Source organism: Canis lupus, chromosome 11 (genome assembly GCF_048164855.1).
Source record: "Canis lupus baileyi chromosome 11, mCanLup2.hap1, whole genome shotgun sequence".
NCBI classification, from domain to species: domain Eukaryota; kingdom Metazoa; phylum Chordata; class Mammalia; order Carnivora; family Canidae; genus Canis; species Canis lupus.
This window is the reverse complement of record NC_132848.1, coordinates 29,146,783-29,168,628: the sequence shown is the minus strand read 5'-3', so window position 1 is coordinate 29,168,628 and position 21,846 is coordinate 29,146,783. Positions and strand designations below refer to the sequence as shown.

The 21,846-nt window shown below is 54.6% G+C and overlaps 1 protein-coding gene across 6 annotated transcripts; it reads left to right on the top strand.

Annotated features, from left to right (window-relative positions):
* The first annotated feature begins 10,289 nt into the window (after positions 1-10,289).
* MAFF (MAF bZIP transcription factor F) lies at positions 10,290-21,018 on the top strand. Of its 6 annotated transcripts, XM_072843995.1 has the most exons (4): positions 10,443-10,635; positions 11,489-11,630; positions 18,570-18,635; positions 19,181-21,018. In XM_072843995.1, exons 3-4 carry the CDS (start codon positions 18,600-18,602, stop codon positions 19,640-19,642), a joined length of 498 nt encoding a protein of 165 aa, XP_072700096.1. In that variant the 5' UTR covers positions 10,443-10,635; positions 11,489-11,630; positions 18,570-18,599; the 3' UTR covers positions 19,643-21,018. The 6 variants fall into 6 exon arrangements, with proteins under 6 accessions (XP_072700095.1, XP_072700099.1, XP_072700096.1 ...); XM_072843994.1 differs by lacking the exons at positions 10,443-10,635; positions 11,489-11,630 and adding an exon at positions 10,290-10,425; XM_072843998.1 differs by lacking the exons at positions 10,443-10,635; positions 11,489-11,630 and adding an exon at positions 10,373-10,429.
* Positions 21,019-21,846: the final 828 nt, after the last annotated feature.

The window sequence follows — 21,846 nt, the reverse complement described above, 5'->3', positions numbered from 1 at the left end:
GCTCAGCTGGTTAAGCGTCTGCTTTCAGCTCAGGTCATGGTCACAGGGGTCCTGGGAGTGAGGCCCTCCTTGGGCTTCCAGTTCAGCAGGGAGCCTGCTTCTCCTTCTCCCTCTGTCTCTCCCCATCTCCCCCTGCTGGTGCTCTAGCTCTCTTTGTCTCAAATACATAAAATCTTTAAAAATAGGGACACCTGGGTGACTCAGTGTCTGCCTTTGGCTCAGGTCATGATCCCAGGATCCTGGGATCCACACAAGGGGAGCCTGCTTCTCCCTCTGCCTGTGTCTCTGCCTCTCTCTCTGTGTGTGTCTCTCATGAATAAATAAAATCTTTTTTAAAAAATCCTTAAAAATATTAAATAAATAAATAAATAAATAAATAAATAAATAAATAAATAAATGGCAGAACCAGGATTAGGACCTATCTTGTCTTTTCTTTCCCTCTCCATAGAAGGACCCACTATATGCCAAGCAACGTTCTTGGTGCTGAGCAAACTACGGTGAATAAGACAAAAATCCATGCCCGCCTGGCATTTACAGCCTTGTGGAGGAAAGACAGATGACAAACAAGATCAAGTCAAACAGAGTGTGTTTTTCTAAAGTCTTTGGGTGAAGTGTCATGATGTTAGCATCTGTCTTTCAGAAAACCTTGAGTGGGAATCTGGGGTTGTATATGTGAGGCGCACTAATCCTTATGTTTTGTGTGTTTGAACACTTTTATAATTAAAAAATTGAGGGGAAAGTATACAGGATGATAGAGGGTGATAAGTGCTGTGGAATAAGAGCAGGAGGGAAAGAGGAGGGAGGGGTACAGTTTTAAACAAAGGGGCCAGGGAAAGGCCTCACTGGGAAGGGAGATATTTAAATAAAGGTCTGAGGGAGACCGGGGAGTGAACCTGGGAAAGAGAGTTCCTGATGGAAGGAATGCTATGAGCAAAAGCCCTGAGTCAGGAGTCTCCATGGCTTGTGTCGGGACAAGCAAGGAGACTGGTGCACCGGGAGTAGTGTGAGAGAGCAGGAGCATGGTAGGTGATGAGGTCAACGGAATATCAGGACCTGATGCACATTGCAGATTATTTTTAAACTTTGGCTTTCATTCTGAGGGAAATGGGGAGCCATGGGAGGTTTTTGAACAGAGGGACCTGATTGGGTTTACATGTTAACAGATCATATCTGTTGGGTGAGAAGAGACTGTAAGGGCGAGGCAGAGGCTGGGAGGCCGGTGAGGAAGCTGTTCTAGAAAGCGGGATGAGAGACAATGGTAGGACGCATTATCCCATCTAATCATCACAACTGTAGAATCATTACAGCTGGGCATTGTGTCATGAGAAAACGTGTACAGTATAGAAGACATTGCAAGAAGGTATTGTTGAACTCTGTCCTGTGGGAAGCTTATGGGATGGCTCCTGAACAGGGGTGGGCACACTAACCCCCCCCCCCATCATGTGTTCCTATAAACGAAGTTTTTTTGTTCTTTGATTTTTTTTATATATATTTTTTATTTATTCATGAGAGACAGAGAGATGCAGAGACATAGGCAGAGGGAGAAGCAGGCTCCCTGCGGGGAGCCCAATGTGGGTTTCGATCCCAGGACCCTGGATTCACGACCTGAGCCGAAGACAGATGCTTAACCGCTGAGCCACCCAGGTGTCCCTATAAACCAAGTTTTATTGGAACATAGCCACAGCATTTGTTCACATGCCTATGTTGTCTACAGTAACAGAATCGAGTAATTGGGACATAAACTACATGGCCTACAATGCCTGATCTATTTCTATCTGGTTCTTTACAGAAAAAAATATACCAACTCCCATTCATAAGTTGAGTTTCAAAGGTTGAATAGAAGTTAGCCACCTGGATTAGGAAAGTAAAAACATCCCAGGTGGAAAGAACCGTAAGGGCAAAAGTCAACATCACAAGATAGTGTGGATCGTCTGGGGAGCTGCAAGAGGTTGAACCCTGCTAGAATCCAGTGTGTGAGCAGGTGACTGGGCAGTGAGCCACAGAGGCCGAGCATGAATGTTCTCGAGTGCCAGGCCGAGGATGTAGAACTCATTCTGCAGCCGGTGGGAGCCCCGCAGGGCGAGGAGCAGGGAGCTGAGGTGGGGAAAAATCCCCCTGCTGCTGTAGAGACATGAGTGGAGGCACAGAGGCCACCATAATGTGTGGTAGCTGTGTAATGATTACACTGATTATACGGCTTCTGACTTGATGGGGGGAAGCCATAGAGGCTTGTGCCCTCTGGAAGGAAATGAGTGCAGGTGACCTTGGGCTGTGAGGCAGCAGCCACATGTGTTCTCATCCCAAGGAGGAAAGCCAGGCCTGGCCAGCAAAAGCAGGACTTGCCCACTCTGGGGGCCCCTCAGCCCAGCTCAGGGGCTCACAGGACAGACTGTGTCCTGAGGAGAGGCTGGTTCTCAGGGCCTGGAGGCCAGGGAAGCTTTGCCAAGAAGCTAGCCTGAAGGGCACCTGGGTGGCTCAGTGGTTGAGCATCTGCCTTTGGCTCAGGGCGTGATCCCAGGGTCCTGGGATCAAGTCCTGCATCAGCCAGGACTCTGCCTCTTTCTGTGTGCCTCTCATGAATAAATAAATAAAATCTGTAGAAGAAGAAGGAGAAGGAGGAGGAGGAGGAGGAGGAGGAGGAGGAGGAGGAGGAGGAGTAAGCCTGAACCTGGATTCTGAAGGGTGGTGAGGGTTTGCAGAGGCTGAGCAGAGGGCACTTCAGGCAAAGGTGGGGGACATGTGCCCGCAGCCATGCAGAGTCTAGCCTCTTAGGATGGAGTCTAATGCAGGGTTCTTGGGGGGTCAGAGTGCGTTAGGTCTTCATCCCTTTCTCCTGGGCCTCTCATCCTCACTTCAGTTTCTCAGCCAGTACCACTGGAGCACCCACTAGGTGCACAGCCTCACTCTCGGTTGGGTAGGGACACAAAAGATATGTCTGCTCCTGTCCTGAGGATTCACAGTTTAACGCAAACTTGCCTCAAATACATAGGTGATTGTTTATTGGGAAGAAGCACGGGACAAGAGGCAAATAGGGTTTTCCCAGAGGAATGAGAAAATTACAGGGGATCGTGTTGCAGACCACCAGGCAGGACAGACTAGGGAATGCCTTAGTAACAGAAAACCCCACAATTGCATTGGCCTAACACAAGCTTATGTTTTTGTTCACACTATATGTCCAGCATGGGGAAGGGGAGGGGGTCTGTTTATCAAAGTCACTAGAGGCATCTTGTGAAATTTAGGGTTGTTTGTTTGTTTTAAAGATTTTATTTATTTATTTATGAGAGACACACAGAGAGAGGCAGAGACATAGGCAGTGGGATAAGCAGACTCCCTGCGGGGAGCCCGATGTGGGACTCAAACCCAGGACCCCAGGATCACGATTGAGCCAAAGGCAGACCCTCAACCACTGAGCCACCCAGGTGTCCCTCAAATTTAGGTTTTGGGGGGCAGCCCGGGTGGCTCAGCGGTTTAGCGCCACCTTCAGCCCAGGGCGTGATCCTGGAGACCCAGGATTGAGTCCCATGTCAGGTTCCCTGCATGGAGCCTGCTTCTCCCTCTGCCTGTGCCTCTGCCTCTTTCTCTCTCTCTCTCATGAATAAATAAATAAAATCTTTTTTTAAAAAAATTAGGTTTTGAAAAAAATAAAATAAAATAATTTAGGTTTTGGATGAGAGGTTGGATTAGAGGTTGGATGAGAGGTTGGAGGCCAAGGCAGCTGTCCAGGAGAGACGTGCAGTGGCTGAAACGGACAATAGGGAAGAGAGAATTAAAAAAAGTCAAGGAGCTGGGGCACAGAGACTTGGTGACTGCCCAGCTGAAGGAATGAGGCAGAGGGATGAGGCAAGGATGGCAGCCCCGCATCTCCCTGGGGTGACTGAGCGGAAGGTGGCCTCTCCAGCCTATTAGGGAAATGAGGGGAGGTGGCCTCAGGTTGCTTGTGACCCTCATGACCATGCTGGGTTGGACAAGCCAGAGGAAGCACAGAGGGAAGTCCTTGCCAGCTGGGCAGGTGCTCAAGCAGATCTGGCCCACAGACATGACATGCAGACGGGGAGCTGGTGAGAGAGACCTGGGAGTTGTTAGCACTGGGTGGCACCTGAGATCTTGAGGGGAACTGAGGTCCCCCAGGGAGAGGAAGAGGGGGCAAAGGCCATGGCTTTGAGCTTCACTAATCCCTGAGCTCCAGGGGAAGCATCAGATGGAGACTGAAAAGGTAGGAGGGAAGCCCAAGCCTTTGAAGCTGAGAGGAGAGAGCCATAAGGTCAAGTACTGTCAAAGGACAGGATAGATTGGAAGGGGAAGTGGACCCTGGATTCAGCAGCAAAGAGGTCCCTTCAGGGGATTGTGGGGTCAGAGCCAGACTACAGGACAGGGAGGTGAGGGGGCAGGAGAGCTCAGAGGTGGTGAGGCAGACTGGGGCTGCAAAAGAAAAGGGGAGGCTGGGGGCTGGAGTGATGAAGAGTGACACGTGCAGGCCGAGGGTAGGGGAGGTTGGGGATGGCAGCCACTTGGGGAAATGCTGGTGCTGAGAGAGAAGATGAGAGCTGGAGGGTGGGCTTGAGAGTCTGGGAAGAGGAGAGGTGGCTTTGGGACAGCTTCTGCAGGGGCAGAGGAAGGGAGGTATTGAGGCCAGGCCTCTCAGACAGCCGCCCTATCCTCAAGTGGAAGCAAGGACAAAGCAGTGCCCGTTTTTCTCCCCACTGGACCCAGGACCCTAGGGACCCTAGGACCCTCGTGCAGGCACATCTTCTAAGAGGGAAGAAGAGGGGCAGCCTGGGTGGCTCAGCAGTTTAGCGCCGCCTTCAGTCCAGGGCCTGATCCTGGAGACCCGGGATCGAGTCCCATTTCGGGCTCCCTGCATGGAGCCTGCTTCTCCCTCTGCCTGTGTCTCTGCCTCTCTCTCTCTGTGTCTCATGAATAAATAAATAAAATCTTAAAAAAAAAAAAAGAGGGAAGAAGAGGGGCAGGATTCCTGTACAGGATCCTGGCTGCCCACAGGGAATGCTGGAGTGTCTTGCACCCATGAGCCACTCAGATGGCTCCCCAACAAAGCCCAGGGGTGAGGCTTAGCCAGGACAGCAGGAGACAGCTCAGTGCTCCCATCAGACCAACCTGGTTCAAATGCTCCTGTGCCAGGGACTGGCTGTGTGGTGTTGGGCTGGTAGTCTCACCTCTCAAAGTTCTGATTTCTTGTCCACAGCACAGCGATGATAACACCTAACTCCGTAAGTGGTGGCAAAGATTAACAGCAATCAGCACCAGCAATGGGGTGCTCTCTCTGGACAGCTGGTGAATCCATACATGGGTCTGTTTCCTCAGCTGATCATTTGTGCCACCACTGCCCTCCTGCAACAGGGAGGGCTTTCGTGAGAAGGAAAAGTTAAATCATAAAGACACCGAAATGTGATGAAAGTACAGGTCATTTGGGGAGATGGTTGGTTTATTTAGCAGTAGGAGGCAAGAGCTGGGGAAACATACAGCCTGCAGGCAGATCTTAGGTACTTAGCACGGTGCCTGGTGCCTAGGAAGCAACTCAGAAACATAGTGATAAGTACTACGCAGTAATAAGCTGGGAAGACCCATGGGAGGTGTGAACAAGTGTGGACAAGACAAGGTGCCAGAAAGGATCCCGTGCCATCACTCCCACCCAGCGCAGGAACCCACCTGATTCAGTCAGTGGAGTGCTGTTCCGCTAAGGGGGGCTGGGAAGGCCCCAGTGTCCAGGGATGGGAACCGGGGAGTAGGAGTGGAGGTGTCTGGAAATCAAATCTCAGGGCAGGAAGGGCCTCCAGAGAACACTTGGCCCAAAATCTCAAAGCCAACGCTGGTCCCCTCCTAAGCAGCCGGTCACTAGCTATTTTACAATGAGGGACACACAGCAGAGTCAGCTTTCCTTTGAAGAAAGTTTATTGTGGTTTGAGACCTAATCCTAGGCTTTCACTGCAGATGGGGAAACTGAGGCTGGGAGCGAGGAATGCCCCACGCTGGGATCAGCCAGGGGTGTGAATGAGCTGCAGATTTAGGCTTGAGTCAAGCTTGTGGCTGTTCCTGAGCACCCACTATTGGGCAAGGCACCTACTGGGGGACTGGGGTCCCGCAGGCATACGCTTGGGTGCTATCTGGTTTTTTGGACCCCTGGCCAGATGAGCAGAGGATGAGCTGGACCAGTCAGAGCTGTGCGGGACTTAGCTGGCAGAGGCACTCCCTCCCTGGAAAGTGCCAACAAGGCCCCGCCCCGTGGGCAGGAGGTGGGGTCTCTGGCTGGGCGGGGGCAGCCCTGGCTTTGTCACTCGCCCAGGGAAGAAGCAGGTTTCTCTAGAGGACTCCAGAGGACTCATCATCTCTCTCACCCAATATCTATCTATCGATCTGTTATCCCACACTAGGCACTGTGCCACAGGCTTTTAAGTGTGAACACATTAAATTGTTTCACAATCCATGAAATTGGCACTATTAGTAAGCCCAGTTTACAAAGGAGAAGAGTGAGACTGGGAGTGGTTAAGTCACTGCTGGGGAGGGGTGGAGGCCAGGATCTGAACCCTCAGAATACCCTGAGAGCCCCTACTTAGGCAAAACAGAACAGAGGAAAATAACTTGTATTAAGATCAAAACTGGGGGCACCTGGGTGGCTCAGTGGTTGAGCATCTGCCTTTGGTTCAGGTTGTGATCTCAGGCTCCTGGGATCGAGTCCCGCATAGGGCTCACTGCACAAAGCCTGCTTCTCCCTCTGCCTCTGTCTCTGTGTGTCTCTCAGGAATAAATACATAAAATCTTTTTTAAAAATTGCAGGAATGACAGAATTTCTGTATGTTCTTCACCCAGACTCCCCAATTGTTAACACTTAATCACATTATCTTTATAATTTCCTTTCTCTCTTGTTCCGAACCATTTGAAAGTAAATTGCAGACATGATGCCCCTTTACCTTTACATATTCCAACATGTGCTACCTAAAATCAAGGACACTCTCTTACCTGGCCACAGGAAAACTACCCAAACCAGAAAATTAAGATTAATTAATTAGCTGGTGTTAGCTGGTCTACAGGCCTCATTGGGGCTTCACCAATTACCTTCATAATGTCCTTCATACCAACAGAAAATCCTGCATCCCACACTGCATTCAGTGGTCGTGTCTCCTCTAATCTGGAACAGTCTCCTGACTTTTTCAAGATCTTGTATTTATTTATTTATTTATTTTTAAAGATCTTATTCATTTATTTGAAAGAGAGAGAAAGAAAGGGCACAAGCAGGGGAAGGGGCAGAAGGAGAACCAGACTCTGCACTGAGCAGGGAGCCCAGGGCTCGATTTCAGAACCCTGCGATCAGGACCTGAGCCAAAGGTAGATGCTCAACTGACTGAGCCACCCAGGCACCCCCTTATCTTTCACTTTTTTTTTTTTAAGGTTTTATTTATTTATTCATGAGAGATACACAGAGAGAGGCAGAGACAGAGGCAGAGGGAGAAGCAGACTCCACGCAGGGAGCCCGATGTGGGACTCGATCCTGGGACTCCAGGATCACTCCCTGAGCCGAAGGCAGAAGCTCAACCGCTGAGCCACTCAGGCGTCCCTATCTTTCCACTTCTAATTAATAATTATATTTAGGGCAATACTTTGAAACTATCAAATTTCACATTTCTCATCACATTTTCATATCCATTGATGATTCTTGGAATCCATTGTTACTAGAATGTTTGCCTAATGGTCACTTTCTTACTCTGTCATTCCTTCTACTACAAGGAGGAGCTTTGTTTTCTTCATTCATTCATTAATATTAGTATGGACCCATTGATTCTTCTTTTATTGAATGAGTTACGATCCATCATTACTGTCATTTACTTTGATATTCAAATTGTCCTAGATTTGTCCAATGGGAACCCCCTCTCATGCCACAGAGCTGCCACTTTTATGTTTTTTAAAGATTTTATTTATTTATTTGTGAGAGACGCACACAGAGAGAGAGGCAGAGACACAGGCAGAGGGAGAAGTAGGCTCCATGCAGGGAGCCTGATGTGGGACTCGATCCCGGGTCTCCAGGATCACGCCCCGGAGCTGCCACTTTTAAATATGACATTGCACTATGTCCCTTGACCTTGACCAGAAAGGAAGCCATGTCTGAGGGCAAGCAGTCTCTGCTGAGTGGGTACTGAAGTGCTGACGCCCTGGCGTGGGCAGGGTGGGGATGAGAGAAAGGATTTAGGCAGCATGGTGTCCAGAGGTGTTGTGCAGGTCACTGGGGATTCATTCACTAGTTGAGCACCTACTATGATTTGGGCTCTTAGGAAGCTCATAGAAAATGATGGGGAAGGGGGGACGAGTAGAAAGACCAACAATCACAATTGTGTAGTTTCTAAAATCAAGAACTTTTGTAACCCAAGAGGTACTATAAGTGGCTCTGTGAGAGATGTATAACTGTAGGGCAAGTGGGCAATCAGTTGTGGGGAGGGGGGTTGTTTGAGTGTCAGACTAATTTGCAAGTTCAGTCACTTGGGAAGCTAGCGGGCCAATCTGCAGATGAAACCCAAGGCCTTCAGGAGGTAAGAGAGAGGTGTCACCACAATCCCAGGTAGACCTAGGTCCAGAGGCAGGAAGGTATAACAAGGGCTCTGAAATAAAATTCTATTATATCGAGGGATGGGGGTGCCTTGCCAGTGACCACGGCTCCACACGAAGACCTCCTAGTTGAGGGGTCCTATGCCCTACCCAGTAAAATAAAGTAGGTACTAGAATATCAGTTTCACAGAAGATATGGCTGCTGGAGTAACAGACACTTCAGACGATGAAAACAGCGTGAACAAGGGAGGATGCAATACTCACCCGTCTTGCCCTCAAAGCTGCTCCTTTTGAGTGGATCTCCAGGCACCGAATGTAACCCTCACATTTATGCTGGAAGCCCCTACCTTGGGCACAGCCCCAAACATCTGGACCAGGAATCATTTGGGTCTGGATTCAAATTCTAGTTCTTGTACTTCCCAGCTGGGTGACTTTGGAAAGTCACTTGACCTCTCTGAGCCTCCACTCATGTATTTCCTCAACATGCACTCAGTGAGGGCTCATTAGGGACTGAGCACTGTCCTGGGCACAGAACACGCCGTGGTGAACAAAGCAGACGAGAAACTTACATTCTGATTGGGTAAGACAGACATTAAATAGGGACGCCTGGGTGGTTCAGTGGTTGAGCCTCTTACCTTCAGCTCAGGTCATGATCCTGGGGTCCTGAGATCCAATCCCGCATCACGGTCCCTGCAGGGAGCTGGCTTCTCCCTTTGCCTATGTCTCTGCCTCTCTCATGAATAAATCAAATCTTAAAAAAATAGTAAGCAAATACATAAGCAAGGTAACACCTTATGGAGATAGTAAGGTAATATAAAAACATATTTCAGAAGTGGGGGCTCTTTTGGCCAGAGCAGCCAGGAAAGGCCTCTCTGAGGTAACGACCTCTAAGCTGACTCGAGAGATGAGAAAACCTGGCAGTGAACAGAGGACATAGCTAGTGCAAAGGACCTGTGGTAGGAAAAAGCTAGGTGTGCTTGAAAAACAGTAGGAAGGGCAGTGTGGCTGAAGGGTAGTGGGTGAGGGGAGAATGGAAGGAGGTGAGGCTGCAGAACTGGGTAGAGGCCAGATGGCTTAGGGCCCTATAGACCAGAAGGAGGAGTATAGTCTATATTCTCAATGCAAATGGAAGCTATTGAGGGTGTTAAGCCAGAGGGTGTGAGTGTGTGAAACGGTCTGATCCTTGTTTTAAGAACCTTGTCGGGTGTGTGATGAAAGCCTTTAGAGGCAAAGTGGGGAAGCTGTCAGGAGGCTTGCTGCTGTTCTCCAGGTGAATTGATGGTGCCTGGCCCAGGGGCCAGGATTGGGGGGTGGGAAGGAGGGTCAGACGCTGGACCGCGTTGGAGGTGGAGCCAGCCTGACCGATGGGGATGAAGGCAGAAAGAGCAATGGGCTTGAACAACTGAAAGTGGGGAGTCTGCGGGTACCGGGAGCTGGGGCAGGGTGGTGGGTCGAGAGCTGGATGTTTGCCGTCCTCATCTGGCACCCAGGTGGAGGTGCAGAGTGGGCAGTCCAGGACTCAGCGCTCCCTGGAGATCATGGGTGGCATTTAAAACCACGGGACTGCATGAGATCATCGAGGCGGAGGGTGTAGGTTGAAAGGAGAAGAGGCGCGGGGCTGGCGACTGCAAAATGAGACAAACGACACCTCCGCCCACGCGGCTCTCGCGAGGCGTCACGTGAACGCACCGCGCCGGGGCTCTCACGCGGGTGGAGGAGCCCGGCCCGGCCGCGCGGAGGCCCGGGGTGGGGGCCCTATGTGGGCGGGGCCGGCTGGGGGCGGGGCCGAGGGCCGGGAGGCCGCTCGGGGGCCGGAGGGACCGCCGGGCGGTGACGTCACCGCATGACTGGGTTTTTATGAATGAAAGGAATCCTGTGAGTGAGTAATTCCGGGAAGCTCGCCTTACAACTCCGCGCCGCCCCCCGCGCCGCCCGCCCCACAACAAAACTCGGCGCGGCGCTCTCGGGAGCCCGGCTCGGAGCGACCCGCGGTCGGGACCGGAGGGAGCCAGGACCAGGGCGCCGGGCCGGGACAGCCAGCCCGGACGGCGGCGGCGGGGCCAGGCGGAGCGGGCCGAGAGGCGGGTGAGGGAAGGGCTCCGAGGCGGGGACGGGCGCGCGGAAGCCGGGGCGCAGGGCCGGGTGCCCGGGATCGTGCCCGGGGCCCGCGGGGTGCCCCCGCCCGGACGCCGGGTGGCGGGGGAGCGGGGCCCGGAGGTCGGGGGCACCGAGCTGGGCGGGGCGCGGCGGGACGGGACGGGACGGGACGGGACCGGGCAGCGCAGGCCGGCGAGCGGCGGCGTCCGCCCAGGCGGGGCCGGGGGCGGCGTGTGCACGTACGTGACTCGGCGAGAGCAGTCCCTGGACGCCCGCCCGCGGGCCGTGCGTGCGCGGTTTGTTTACCTCCGAGGGCGGGGGCGGGGGCGGGGGCGGGCGTGTGTGTCTGTTCCCGGCCGGGGGCCCTCGTATCTTACCGGGTGCGTGAGTGAGACAGGCGGGGGGGCGTGCGTGTGCGTGTGTGTCCGCCCGCCCACGCGCTCCCGGGGCCGAAGACCCCCCTGCGGCCTGCGTGCCAGCCGTGTGCTGTGCCCCTCGGAAAGAGTGTCCCCACATGAATAAACGCAGAACAGGGACTCGATCGACGGAAGTGGCCAGCTCCCTGGTCACACGGGGGGACGGGAACTCTCCCTTGGGCTGTCCCCTTCCGACCAGTCCGCAGCCGGGCCCTTCGGTCTACGGAGTTTCCCAGGGACACGGCCATGTGACTGCCGTGCTTGTCCCTGGCCCAGAGCGGGCGCCTGCAGCCACAGGGTGGGGCAAAGTATCAAAGGCCCCACCCGGCTGGACTGAGGGGTGAGAGAGGGCCGGCCCTGGCCTCAGCACCCCGATCCATCGGGCTGGCAACAAAATAGGCTGGTGCCTCTGTCCTGGTCCCCAGGTTTTCCAGCACGGGGTGGGGGTCCATCCCCTCCCTCTCAGGAGGAAGAAGGACCAGAAAACCCAACGCAAAGGTGGCAAGTCAGAAGGAATCCCTGGCCTCCTCTCTCTGGTGGCCACTCTGGCTGGTCCTGGTTCTGGAGGTTGTACCTGCTGGGTTGGGGAGGGTGAGACCGGGAGGTTGGGGTGGAGCTGGTTTCTGCTCTCCTGGTAGTTTCAGTTCACAGGTGGGATTAGTCAGACCTATTGATGGTTGGACCTGAGGAGCTAGTTGAAGGCCTGGGCCAGCCCTAGGACCCAGAGTCCTCACCCTGGGCTGGGCATGGTCCACAGGCAGGTGGCAACAGGTGGTCTTGGTCCATGAAGGGTTAAGATGTGAGAGGCAGGGCCCTGACCTAGCCCCTCTCCCCAAGAGCCCACTGACATTCAGGGTTGGGGTTCCTTGGTCCTCTTCTGCCCTCCTCCCACCCTCAGAGCTTGGTGGGGGGCAGTAATTGAGTTTGCTGGGGGGAGGAACCAGACGATCTTTTAACCTCAAGCCTTTGAGCCCTGGTGAGCTCTGGTACCACAGCTGGGAATCAGTGTCGCCATCTGCAGCAGGAACTAGACAATATTTGGGGTGGCAGGATGGGTGTAGAATGGTAGAGGTATGGCAGCCTCTGCACACCAGCTATTTTCCAGGGGACCTGTGTGAGAGAAAGAGGAGCCAACAGCCCCAGGCTGGAGCCAGGGATGTCCTGGAGTATAGCGTTTGAGTAAGGGAGGTGGCAGCCAGGAGCACAGGAACCAGGCAGGCCCATCCTTCAGGGCTGGACAGGAAATGTCCCCCAGTAGGGCAGGGGGTCAGGGGACAAGGGGAAGTGGCTGGTTGGCTGGAAAGCTAGCACTGAAAGTTTTGACCTTCCATTGAATCACCTCTGGGCCTTCCCTGGGTCTGGGACCCAGCATGGGACAGCCTTCCTCAGTCCTGACACTTCTGGCCTGCGTTGCCATCTGCTGTGGGTCAGGTGCTGGGGATGAGATGGTGAAGAAACCAGGTCCAGAGCCTGCCCTCTGGGAGCAGGGAAACAAAGTTGAAGAAGAGCTACCAAACTAAAAGCAAAACCACAGCTGAGATGGGTAGTATGAGGAGAAGACATTGATTTGAAGTATGTCACGGGGCTCTAACTTAGCCAGGACCATCAAGGGAGGCTTCTCTGAGGAGGTGACCAGTGAGTTGGGTTGCCAGATGGAGGGATGGTCATCTATGGAGCCCCTACAGGCAGGGGTTGTGATTCCTCTTTTGGCCTTTGGGACCCAGCAACAAGTCTGGGCAGAGTAGGTGCCTCTTGGAAGTTTGCTGATTAAATGAATGAATGAGCACCAGATCCATGTCCTGGAAAAATTCCACAGCACTTGGAGAAAAAGGCCTGGGAACCCCCAGGGAAGCAGAAAGTCCGAACAGGCTATAGGATTTCTTGAAGCAATCTCTCAAAAGTGAGCAGATCCTTCAGAACCCACGTGCCATCCTCTCTCTCTCTCTCTCTCTCTCACACACACACACACTCCTTGTGGGAAATGTACTAGGATGGTAGTGTTTCCTGTCTGTTCCTTCATTGTTAGCATGAGGCTCCTGGGAGAGAGTGGGGAGACAATACAGTGGAGACCTGGAGGACCCACAGCGTGGGCTGGAGTGGGGGCTGGCATTGCAGGGTTTTGAAATGCACCAGCATGAGCAGGTGTGTAGGTTTGTGTCAGCTGTCAGCAGTGCTCCCTCTGACAGCTCTTAGGAGAGGACAGATGGCAGGGCCGGTGGTGGAGGCTGGCAAGGCTGGAGGCCAGTGAGGAGCTGGCTGTGGTCATAGTTCAGCCGAAGGGGGAAGTGGTCCCTGGCTGTGCAGGTGGCGCAGAGGGATGGTCAAAGCTGACAGTCTCAGAGTTTGTGCTCCCAGGAACTGGGAGGAGGCATGTGGCTTAGTGTGGCCTCCGTCCTGGGCTGCTTCCCAGGTGAGTGGCGTGACTCTGGACTCCCCTGTTGATCAATCCGGGCGTTACCTCCTAGGGCTGTCAAGAGGACCAGGGTGATGTTGGTGGAAAGCGGGGCCGGATGCAGCCCTGAGTCCTGTATGGGCATTCACAATTCCTCCCGATTTGGGGGGAGGCAGCCGTTTCCCTGCCTCCGGGAAGCCTCCACTCTGTTGGTGGTCTCAGAGCTCCATTCTGGACCAGAATCTGACACTCAGAACTCCAAAGTAACCAGTGCTGGAGGGTACTATGGGCTCAGTGGAGGTTTGGCATGTTGGGAAACTGAGACCCAGAGGGGACTGACAGATGGGAAGTCGCGTGGTGCGAGTGGGTGGCAGACCCAGAGCTAGAATGCAAGGCCCCTGCTTCCCTGCGGCGCTGGGTTCTCCCAGCTTTGCTCCCCTTCCAGCAGGGAGGAGGCTCCACCAGTGCTGGCTGCCAAGGCCCAGGAAAACACATTTTTTCCCTCTGTCCTCACAGAGGAAGCAGAATGGCTCAGCAGCCAGAGAGGAGCCCATGCCAGTGGGTGGGCCGTCTGCAGGATGTCTCTGGAGTGGACGAGGGGCCAGGGAGGGGCTGGCAGAAGGGCTGGTGGCGCTCACTGGCCTAGGCAGCTGTCAGTCCCTGAGAGCAAGCTCATTCCCCGGGCATCCCAAAGAATATAGGGAACCTGCAGACCTTGGAGGTCAAGTCTGCTGACCTCAAAGGGAAGAAGAGAAGAAATTGGGGCATGTGTGGGGGAGGGGGCTGCCGCTGAAGAAAGGTCCCGGAGCTGGGGGTCAGGACCCTGGGGTTCCAGCCCATCACTGCCACAAAACAGTTGCTTGGTTGCCTCAGTTATAGAACAAAGGGGTTGGACCACCCATGAGCAAACAGGGGTGCTTTGGCTGACATTCAGCATTTGCTTGAAGGCTGAGGCTACAACAGGAGGAGGAGAAGAGGGAAGAACAGGATCAAAGCATCCCTAGGAACCGAAAATACTTAGAATCCCAGTCAGCTGAGTGGATGGGAACTTCGGCCCTTACGTAGAATAGGGGATGTCCAACAGCTTTGGCCTCTAGGGCCGACTGTGCAGGGTTGTGTGGAGTCCAAGGCTGCGTGCTCAGCGCTCAGGGCAGTGCTGTGATTGATTAGTGATGCCTGCAGAGAGCAGGCCTGCAGGGATGGGGCCTGCAGGGATGGGGCAGTAAGCCAGCCACCTGCCACTCCTGCCCTTGTCTGAGTCTCTTGTGTTTTACATATTTACACTATTATGATCGTCTCCACTTTACAAGCAAAGAAACCAAGGTCTCAGGAGAGGGAGAAGGACCTGGCTGAGAGTGAGGCCATGCCTCGGAGGTTCTGTGTTGGGCACAGCACCCTGTACTCAGCACCCAGCACCCGATAGGCTCAGTTAACCTGCTACCTCTTTCCTATCAGGCCCCTCTGTGTGGCCCAGTCTGCCTCTGTGGGTCACCTAACGCCCCAGCTCCCTGACAGCAGGCACGGGGGCCTGAGTATTTGTGTGGCATATTTATGTCTCAGGCAGACCTGACACACACCCTGGGCGTATCGGAGCTGATAAGTCCAGCCTCCTCTGCACAGAGGTGGGGAAACAGGGCCTCCAGGAACTGAGAGGAGGCATGTGGCTTAGTGTGGCCTCCGTCCTGGGCTGCTTCCCAGGTGAGTGGCGTGACTCTGGACTCCCCTGTTGACCTCTTTGGGCGTTACCTCTTAGGGCTGTCAAAAGGACCAGGGTGACACTGGTGGGAAGGGGGGCCGGATGCAGCCCCGGGTCATTTATAGGCATTCACAATTCCTCCCGATTTGGGGAGAGGCAGCCTGCCGTTTCCCTGATGTGTGACCTCAGGCGAAGGATGCCCCTCTGTGGTCTCCACTTCCTCCTTGGCTAAGTGAGGAGGCAGGGCCAGCTGCTCTCCAGGGGCCTTTCCTGTGTTACCCCAGCCAGCCAGGAGATGCTGAGTCAGAGCCAGGTCCCAGCGAGCGCCCCAGGCCTGACCCCTCCTGGACAGGCTCAGCAATTCTAAGAACCCCCAGGTGCTCACTGGCCTCTACAGTTGGCCCCACTTGTTTCCTCCCAAACCCCGCTTGGCAGGTGGTGTTCTGATCCTGCAGCTGGAAGAGTAGAGAGCCAGAGAGGCGGAGCGCCTTGCCCAAGGTCACAAGCCCAGGCTTTCCTTGCTTCTCATACCCCACGGGGGGGGGGGGGGGGGGGGGGGGGCGGGGGCAAGCATTGGAGGATGGAACCCCCTGTGCTCCCTTCCCATGTTCCCGGTGTCTGTGTCCTAGCATTGCCATGCAGGAGCGAGGGAGCAGATGGAAAGGAGGAAGCACCAGAGAGGGGCCGGAGGGTTTTCTCCTTGACGGTATTCATCTGGGCTTGGGCTTGGCACTCAGTTCAGACCCTGATGAGCAGGGTCATGGTGTCAAGAGACCACCCCCATCTCACCACAGTGCCTGCTCCCTGCACGGCCCTGTGCTGGTGTCCTCAGCACCCACAACTGCCTCGGCCTGGCTCCTGCTGCAGAGCTCCCTGTCTTGGGGGGAGACAACAAGGAAACAGGCCATTACAGGACAGGGGAGAAGTGCCAGGGTGGGCGGCACCTAAGAAATTCTCTGGCTCAGGGAGGGCTTCCTGGAAGAGGAGTTTTGTATGCCCAGGGCAGGAGGATGAATTAGCAATCTGCCAGATAAAGTCAGGGGAGAAGTGTCACAGGGTGTGGAGTTGCCCAAAGGCAATACAGTGTGGGAGAGAGGAAGTGAAATTCTGTGCAGCAGAGGTGCCAAAGGGAGGTGGGGAGGTGGGTAGTGACAGCAAAGGAGCCTGAGGTGACGCACGGTGGGCCTGGATTCTGTCCCAGGGCAAGTAAGGAGCCATGGAAGGTTTTCATCTGGTGGTGACATGGTGAGAGTCACATGGTGAAAAGACCCTCCGGCTGCTGAGTGGAGGAATGGAGGCCAGCAGGGGAACATTCTAGGCCCTCCCTGGGTGTGTGTGGGGGAGAGGAAGGTGACCTTTTAAGAGGACTGTATTGAAGGGTAGGATTGGTGGGGGTGGTGTATGAGGGTCTCCACGTAGCGTCTGTGAAAGGCCAGGGTCCTGACTTAGGATTTTCTGGGCCTCGGTGACACCACAAAGGTGATACCACAAGCTTGGGTGGCTCTGAAGACCTTCCCAGCCCAGGGGCCATAGTGGCTGCCTCTATCGGGATCCCTTCAAGTGCCACTGTCCCCCTCCTGTCCCTCTCCTTGCTTCCCTCTGGGGTGTCAGACCCCCTGGCTGTGGGGGCCCGGAGGCGCTGGGGGACTCCAGAGAAGCCTGGGGCTGTCTGCATCTCCGCCTGAGTCACACTGAGAATTCAACAACCATTACCTGAGCATCTGCTGTGGGCCGGGCTGTGGGCACTAGGGATGCTTCAGAGGACGAGGCCAAATCTCTGCTGCCATGGAGCTGGCACTGAATGAGTATTTGCAATGGATAATTAAGAATACGTTCAGTGGAAAGTACTATAGAGAAACATGAGGTAGGGAAGGGAGATGGGGGGAGAGAGAGAGTGTGTGTATGTGTACCAGGGGCTTAGAATCCTAAACTGAGTGAGAACATGAGATTTGAAAAGGTGAGGAAAGAAGCTTTGTAGCCATCTAGGGAAAGAGAAAGCCAGGCCCAGGGAACAGCCAGTGCAAAGGCCCTGGGGAGGGGAGTCCCACAGTGAGTTCCAGGGATACTGGGGCCTGCGGGAATGTGTCAGAGGCTGAGCTGAGGCTGTGAGGCCCCGCAGAAAGCTCAAGAAACCAGGGTTTGGACCCCATTTGCCCCAGCTGCGCTCTATCAAACCAGGTATTGCTAATGAGATGGAGAGGATGCTGCATCTCAGGCCACAGGGCATCTTCCCGCCCTGTCCCCTTTGCTCCTCACCACCACACCTCCCCATGGGGGCTATCAGATCAGGAAACCCAGGCTAACAATGAATGGGGGAGAAGATCAGATCTGCTGGGTACAGACAGGACTGCTGCTTTAAAGGGGGCTTGGGGGACAGTCCCCTCCCCAGCCCCAAGCTATGGCCACTGGCCTCTAGAATGCACCCTCCATGTCTCCCCAGTGCCAAGGTCGGCATATAGTAAATGCTCAATAAATACTTGTTGAAAGGACATGGAACTTTCAGGACTGTAGGGAGACCCTGAGGGCCACTGGGCCCCTCATCAGTTTAGGCAGGGCTGCCCTGTCTGCCCAGGGCAGTGGGGAATTAGTGCTGGGCAGGGGAAGCTTTCCCAAGACAGATTTGGGTGAGGAAGGCTTGGAGGGGACTGGTTATGTTTTATTTTGATGGGGTGTAGGTTGGACTCTGAAAAGTCATTGGCTAGCTCTACACCCAGCATGAGGCTCAATCATGACCCTGAGATCTAGAGTCGCACACTCTATCAACTGAGCCAGCCAGTTGCCCCAAATATGGTTTGCATACTTTGCTGTACATAGGCTATACTTTAGTGAAAAGCTAAAAAAAATCAAATAGGCATCTCTGCACCCCATGTGGAAGAATGGCTGGGGAGGGGGCACCTGTTCCTTTGATGCATACTTATTGAGCATCTCCTGTGTGCCAGGCACTGATTTAGGCACACTGATGCTGTAGTAGAATAGGCAAGGCCTCAGCCCTCAGGAGTTTGCATTTTGGTGGAGGAGAGGTGGGATGGAGGCAGATAACCAGGTAACCAAACAAAATAATTACAGAAGGGCTGACTGTTACGAGGGTTAGCAAACAGGATGATGTGATATGACACAGGAGGTGTTTAGCCAGGACAGTTAGACCACTTTGAAGAGATGACTCTGGGCAAAGCCCTAAAGGATGAAGAGTCATGGTGGGGAGATGAAAAGGAAGAGAACAGTAAAGACAGCAGCAAGTGCAAAGGCCCCGAGGCTGGAATGAACCCTTCAAGGGGACCACTGTGGCTGGACCACTGGGACAGAGAAAGGTGGTATGTTGGGAGTTTCATAGCAGCAGAGGCCTTGAATGCTTTAGTAGCAAATTTGGGTTTTATTCTAAGTAAAAAAGAAAGTGACCTTTGTCTCCTCTCTCTCCTAGGTCTCAGCCCAGAGGGCACCTTCTGCAAATATGTCCGTGGATCCCTTATCCAGCAAAGCCCTGAAGGTGAGGAGGCTGCCTCTGTTGTCCCTGTCCTCCCCCTCCCTCCCTCCCTGCCTGCCTGGGCCAACGGGCATCCCAGCTTACCCTTCAGTTCCTGGAATCCTCAAGCGTGGCTCAGCAAGCTGCAGGTGTTCATGAGCCCCAGGAAGGCCCCTGGGCTGGAAACCAAGCGGCCTGGGCTCTGGTCACAGGCTCTGTTCCTTCCCCCTCTGTCCCCACCCCGGGGGGAGGGGGCAGGTCACTTCCCTCTCTGGGCCGGTTTCCCCATTGGAACAGTGCTCACTGGGCTGCAGGACTTCAAAGTGCTTTCTGGGCCGGGTTTCTCTGGCTGAGTCCAGGCTGGGACACTGGGTGAGAATTTGGACCCAGCCCTGGAGTGGTGGTTCCTTTTGTGTTTGTATCCTGGTTTGGCCCAGTTTCCCCTTTCTGGATTCCTTGCCCCCGTTTGGGGTCTTGGAGCCAATCCAGCCACCACGCCAAAGGCCTGTGGTGGTGATGGGGGTGGAGGGGGAGCTGTGGTCCCCATGCGCCCGCCATGCTGCCCCCAGATCAAGCGTGAGCTGAGCGAGAACACGCCGCACCTGTCGGACGAGGCGCTGATGGGGCTGTCGGTGCGCGAGCTGAACCGGCACCTGCGCGGGCTCTCGGCCGAGGAGGTGACGCGGCTCAAGCAGCGGCGCCGCACGCTCAAGAACCGCGGCTACGCGGCCAGCTGCCGCGTGAAGCGCGTGTGCCAGAAGGAGGAGCTGCAGAAGCAGAAGTCGGAGCTGGAGCGCGAGGTGGACAAGCTGGCGCGCGAGAACGCAGCCATGCGCCTGGAGCTCGACGCGCTGCGCGGCAAGTGCGAGGCGCTGCAGGGCTTCGCGCGCTCCGTGGCCGCCCGCGGGCCCGCAGCCCTCGTGGCGCCCGCGAGCGTCATCACCATCGTCAAGTCGGCCCCCGGGCCCGGGTCGGGCCCCGCCCCCGCCCCCGCCCCCGGGCCCGGCCCCGCCCCCGCCGCCTGCTCCTAGTGCCCGCCCGGCCCCGCCCCGTCTCCAAGCCACGCCCCTCCGAACCCCCGCTTCCTTCCCAAAGTGCCTAAGCGTGGTCTCTGTTCCCCAGGTGTCATTTCTCTGCAGCCACCGGCCCCTGTGTTGAGCACCTGTTCCCTCCCGAACCTGCTGTCTTCCTCGTTGTGGCCCCTATAACTGGGACCTACTAGGTGGCCCTGGGGTGGGACAACTTTGATGAGAATGGTAGGGTGGGGTTGGAGTCTGGGGTTTCTTTTGGCTGGAAGTCCAGCAGTCTTAGACTGGGAGGATGGGAGGATGGGATACAGAGCGGATTAGAGAAGGGCTGTCCGGGAGGAGGGCCACCCCTCATTTTGTAAACTGTTTGCTCAGATCGCGCCATAGCCCCTCCGCATCTTCCCAGATTCAGGACCAAATTTGGCTCTACGTGTGTCTCCTGGGGCTAGGAAGCTAATGCTCCCATCTCTGCTTTGGGCCCGGGGGTGCCTGGCCTTCCAAAGCTGGGAGAAGTATCAGAAATCACCTAGTGAAAGCCAGTTAACAGAAGGGGAAACAGGTCTCCAGCAGACATGCCAGTGCCCAAGGCCTTCTATGGTTAGTGGTTGGGCTGGAAAAGTCAGGTCTCCTTACCCTGCCCTGAGAGATTCCAACCGGATGACCCAGCCCCGAGATTCCAGGGGATCCAGCAGGAGGATCCAGCTAGGGTTGCCAGGGGGATTATGGACATGGACTGGAAAGGATGATGGGAGGGCCTCCCTGGCCCAGGAGCCGCTTCTGTGAGTTAGGGGAAGAGAAGTAGAGGGCCTGAGAAGGTGATCCAGATGGAAGAGATGGAAGGAGCTGGCCAGCCAAAGAGAAAGGGGACCAAGGAGGTGACCATCCACTGTGGCAGGTGGGAAGATGAGAAGATATAGGTCCTGAGGTCTTGCAGCCAGGGGTGGGGGTCCCACCAGAAAGGAAGGATCCCACCCCTGCCCCTGGGAGTGTCCACTGTGGCTTGGGGGCTGGCCACCGCCACTGATTGCCATTCTCCTGGGAAGCCCAGCCCTGGCCTCTTCCCCCACCCTGTATACAGCTGTTTATTTATTGCACCGAATCTAAGTTATTCTCCCCAGCCAGAAACCTAGCACCCACTCCCTGGGAGAAGTGGTGTATGGCCCTGTGCTGGACTTTATATTTTATATCTGCAAATAAATCACATTTTATCTTATATTTAGGGAAAGCCGGATGGCAACAACCAAAAAAATGTTGAAAAAAATATTTGCCCGGCCCCCAGATTTTATTTATTTTCTGACTTACAGTAAGCGAGTTATCCGCCTTCTGTATTTTGTAGACTTTCTGAATAAAGTCAAGTTCTCTTTTTCCACAGTGAATAAGTGTTAAGTCCCTGGGCTGTGGTTTTTTTGGGGGGTGGGATAGGTTCTGAATGAGGAGACCCGCTTTCAACTCCAGGCAGGACCCCCTGCCGGAGGGGAGGGCTAGCCCCAATTTGCAAATGAAGAAACTGTGCCATTGGCCCTCACTAGCTCTTACTGGGGCGGGGGTGGTGGTGTTTGGATGGTGGGGTGGTGCTAAAACCTCCGTTCTTCCTCCATCTGGTTGCCTGGAGCCTTCCAGGGGAAGACAAAGCCAGGACCATGAAATGTAGGGTTAAATCCCTGGCATCCCTTCAGTGAATAAAAAGTCCCGCCCAGAGGAAAATTCTCGGATTTAAGAGTAATCTTTCCAGCACTTTCCCACCGAGGCCTGATTTTCTACAGCCAAGGAGAAAATATTTTCCCCACGTTCCAGAAGGCCCAGGGAGGCCGAGAGAAAAGTGGCTTCTTCAGTTACAGCCTGCAGGCCTAAAAGGCAACCCTGTGTCTCATCTTAGGTTCCACACTCGATATAATTTCAACCCAATCGGCCAGCCCCTCGGGGACTCCCTGAAAAGGCTTGGAGTGTGCGGTGGTCTGTGGGTCAGGGAAATCGGGCTTTGAATCCAGGTGTGCCTTTTCCTGCTGTGTGACCTTTGATGACTTATTCAGCTTCTCGCAGCCTCAGTTGGCTCTTGTGTAGGATGAAGGTGAAGGTGCTCCAAGGGCATAGGTGTGACAGGCATCGGGACCGAGGGGCTGCAGGCTTTAACACGTGGTGCAAACACTTACACCAGCACTCAGTACCCAGCCAGGAGGATTTCTGTCCAGAGGGGTGGCAGGGCTGGG

Bases quoted from the DNA above. Each gene is read 5' to 3' on its own strand.
- MAFF (XM_072843994.1), top strand. The intron at 18,636-19,180 runs GTGAGGAGGCTG...TGCTGCCCCCAG, and splicing joins TATCCAGCAAAGCCCTGAAG to ATCAAGCGTGAGCTGAGCGA.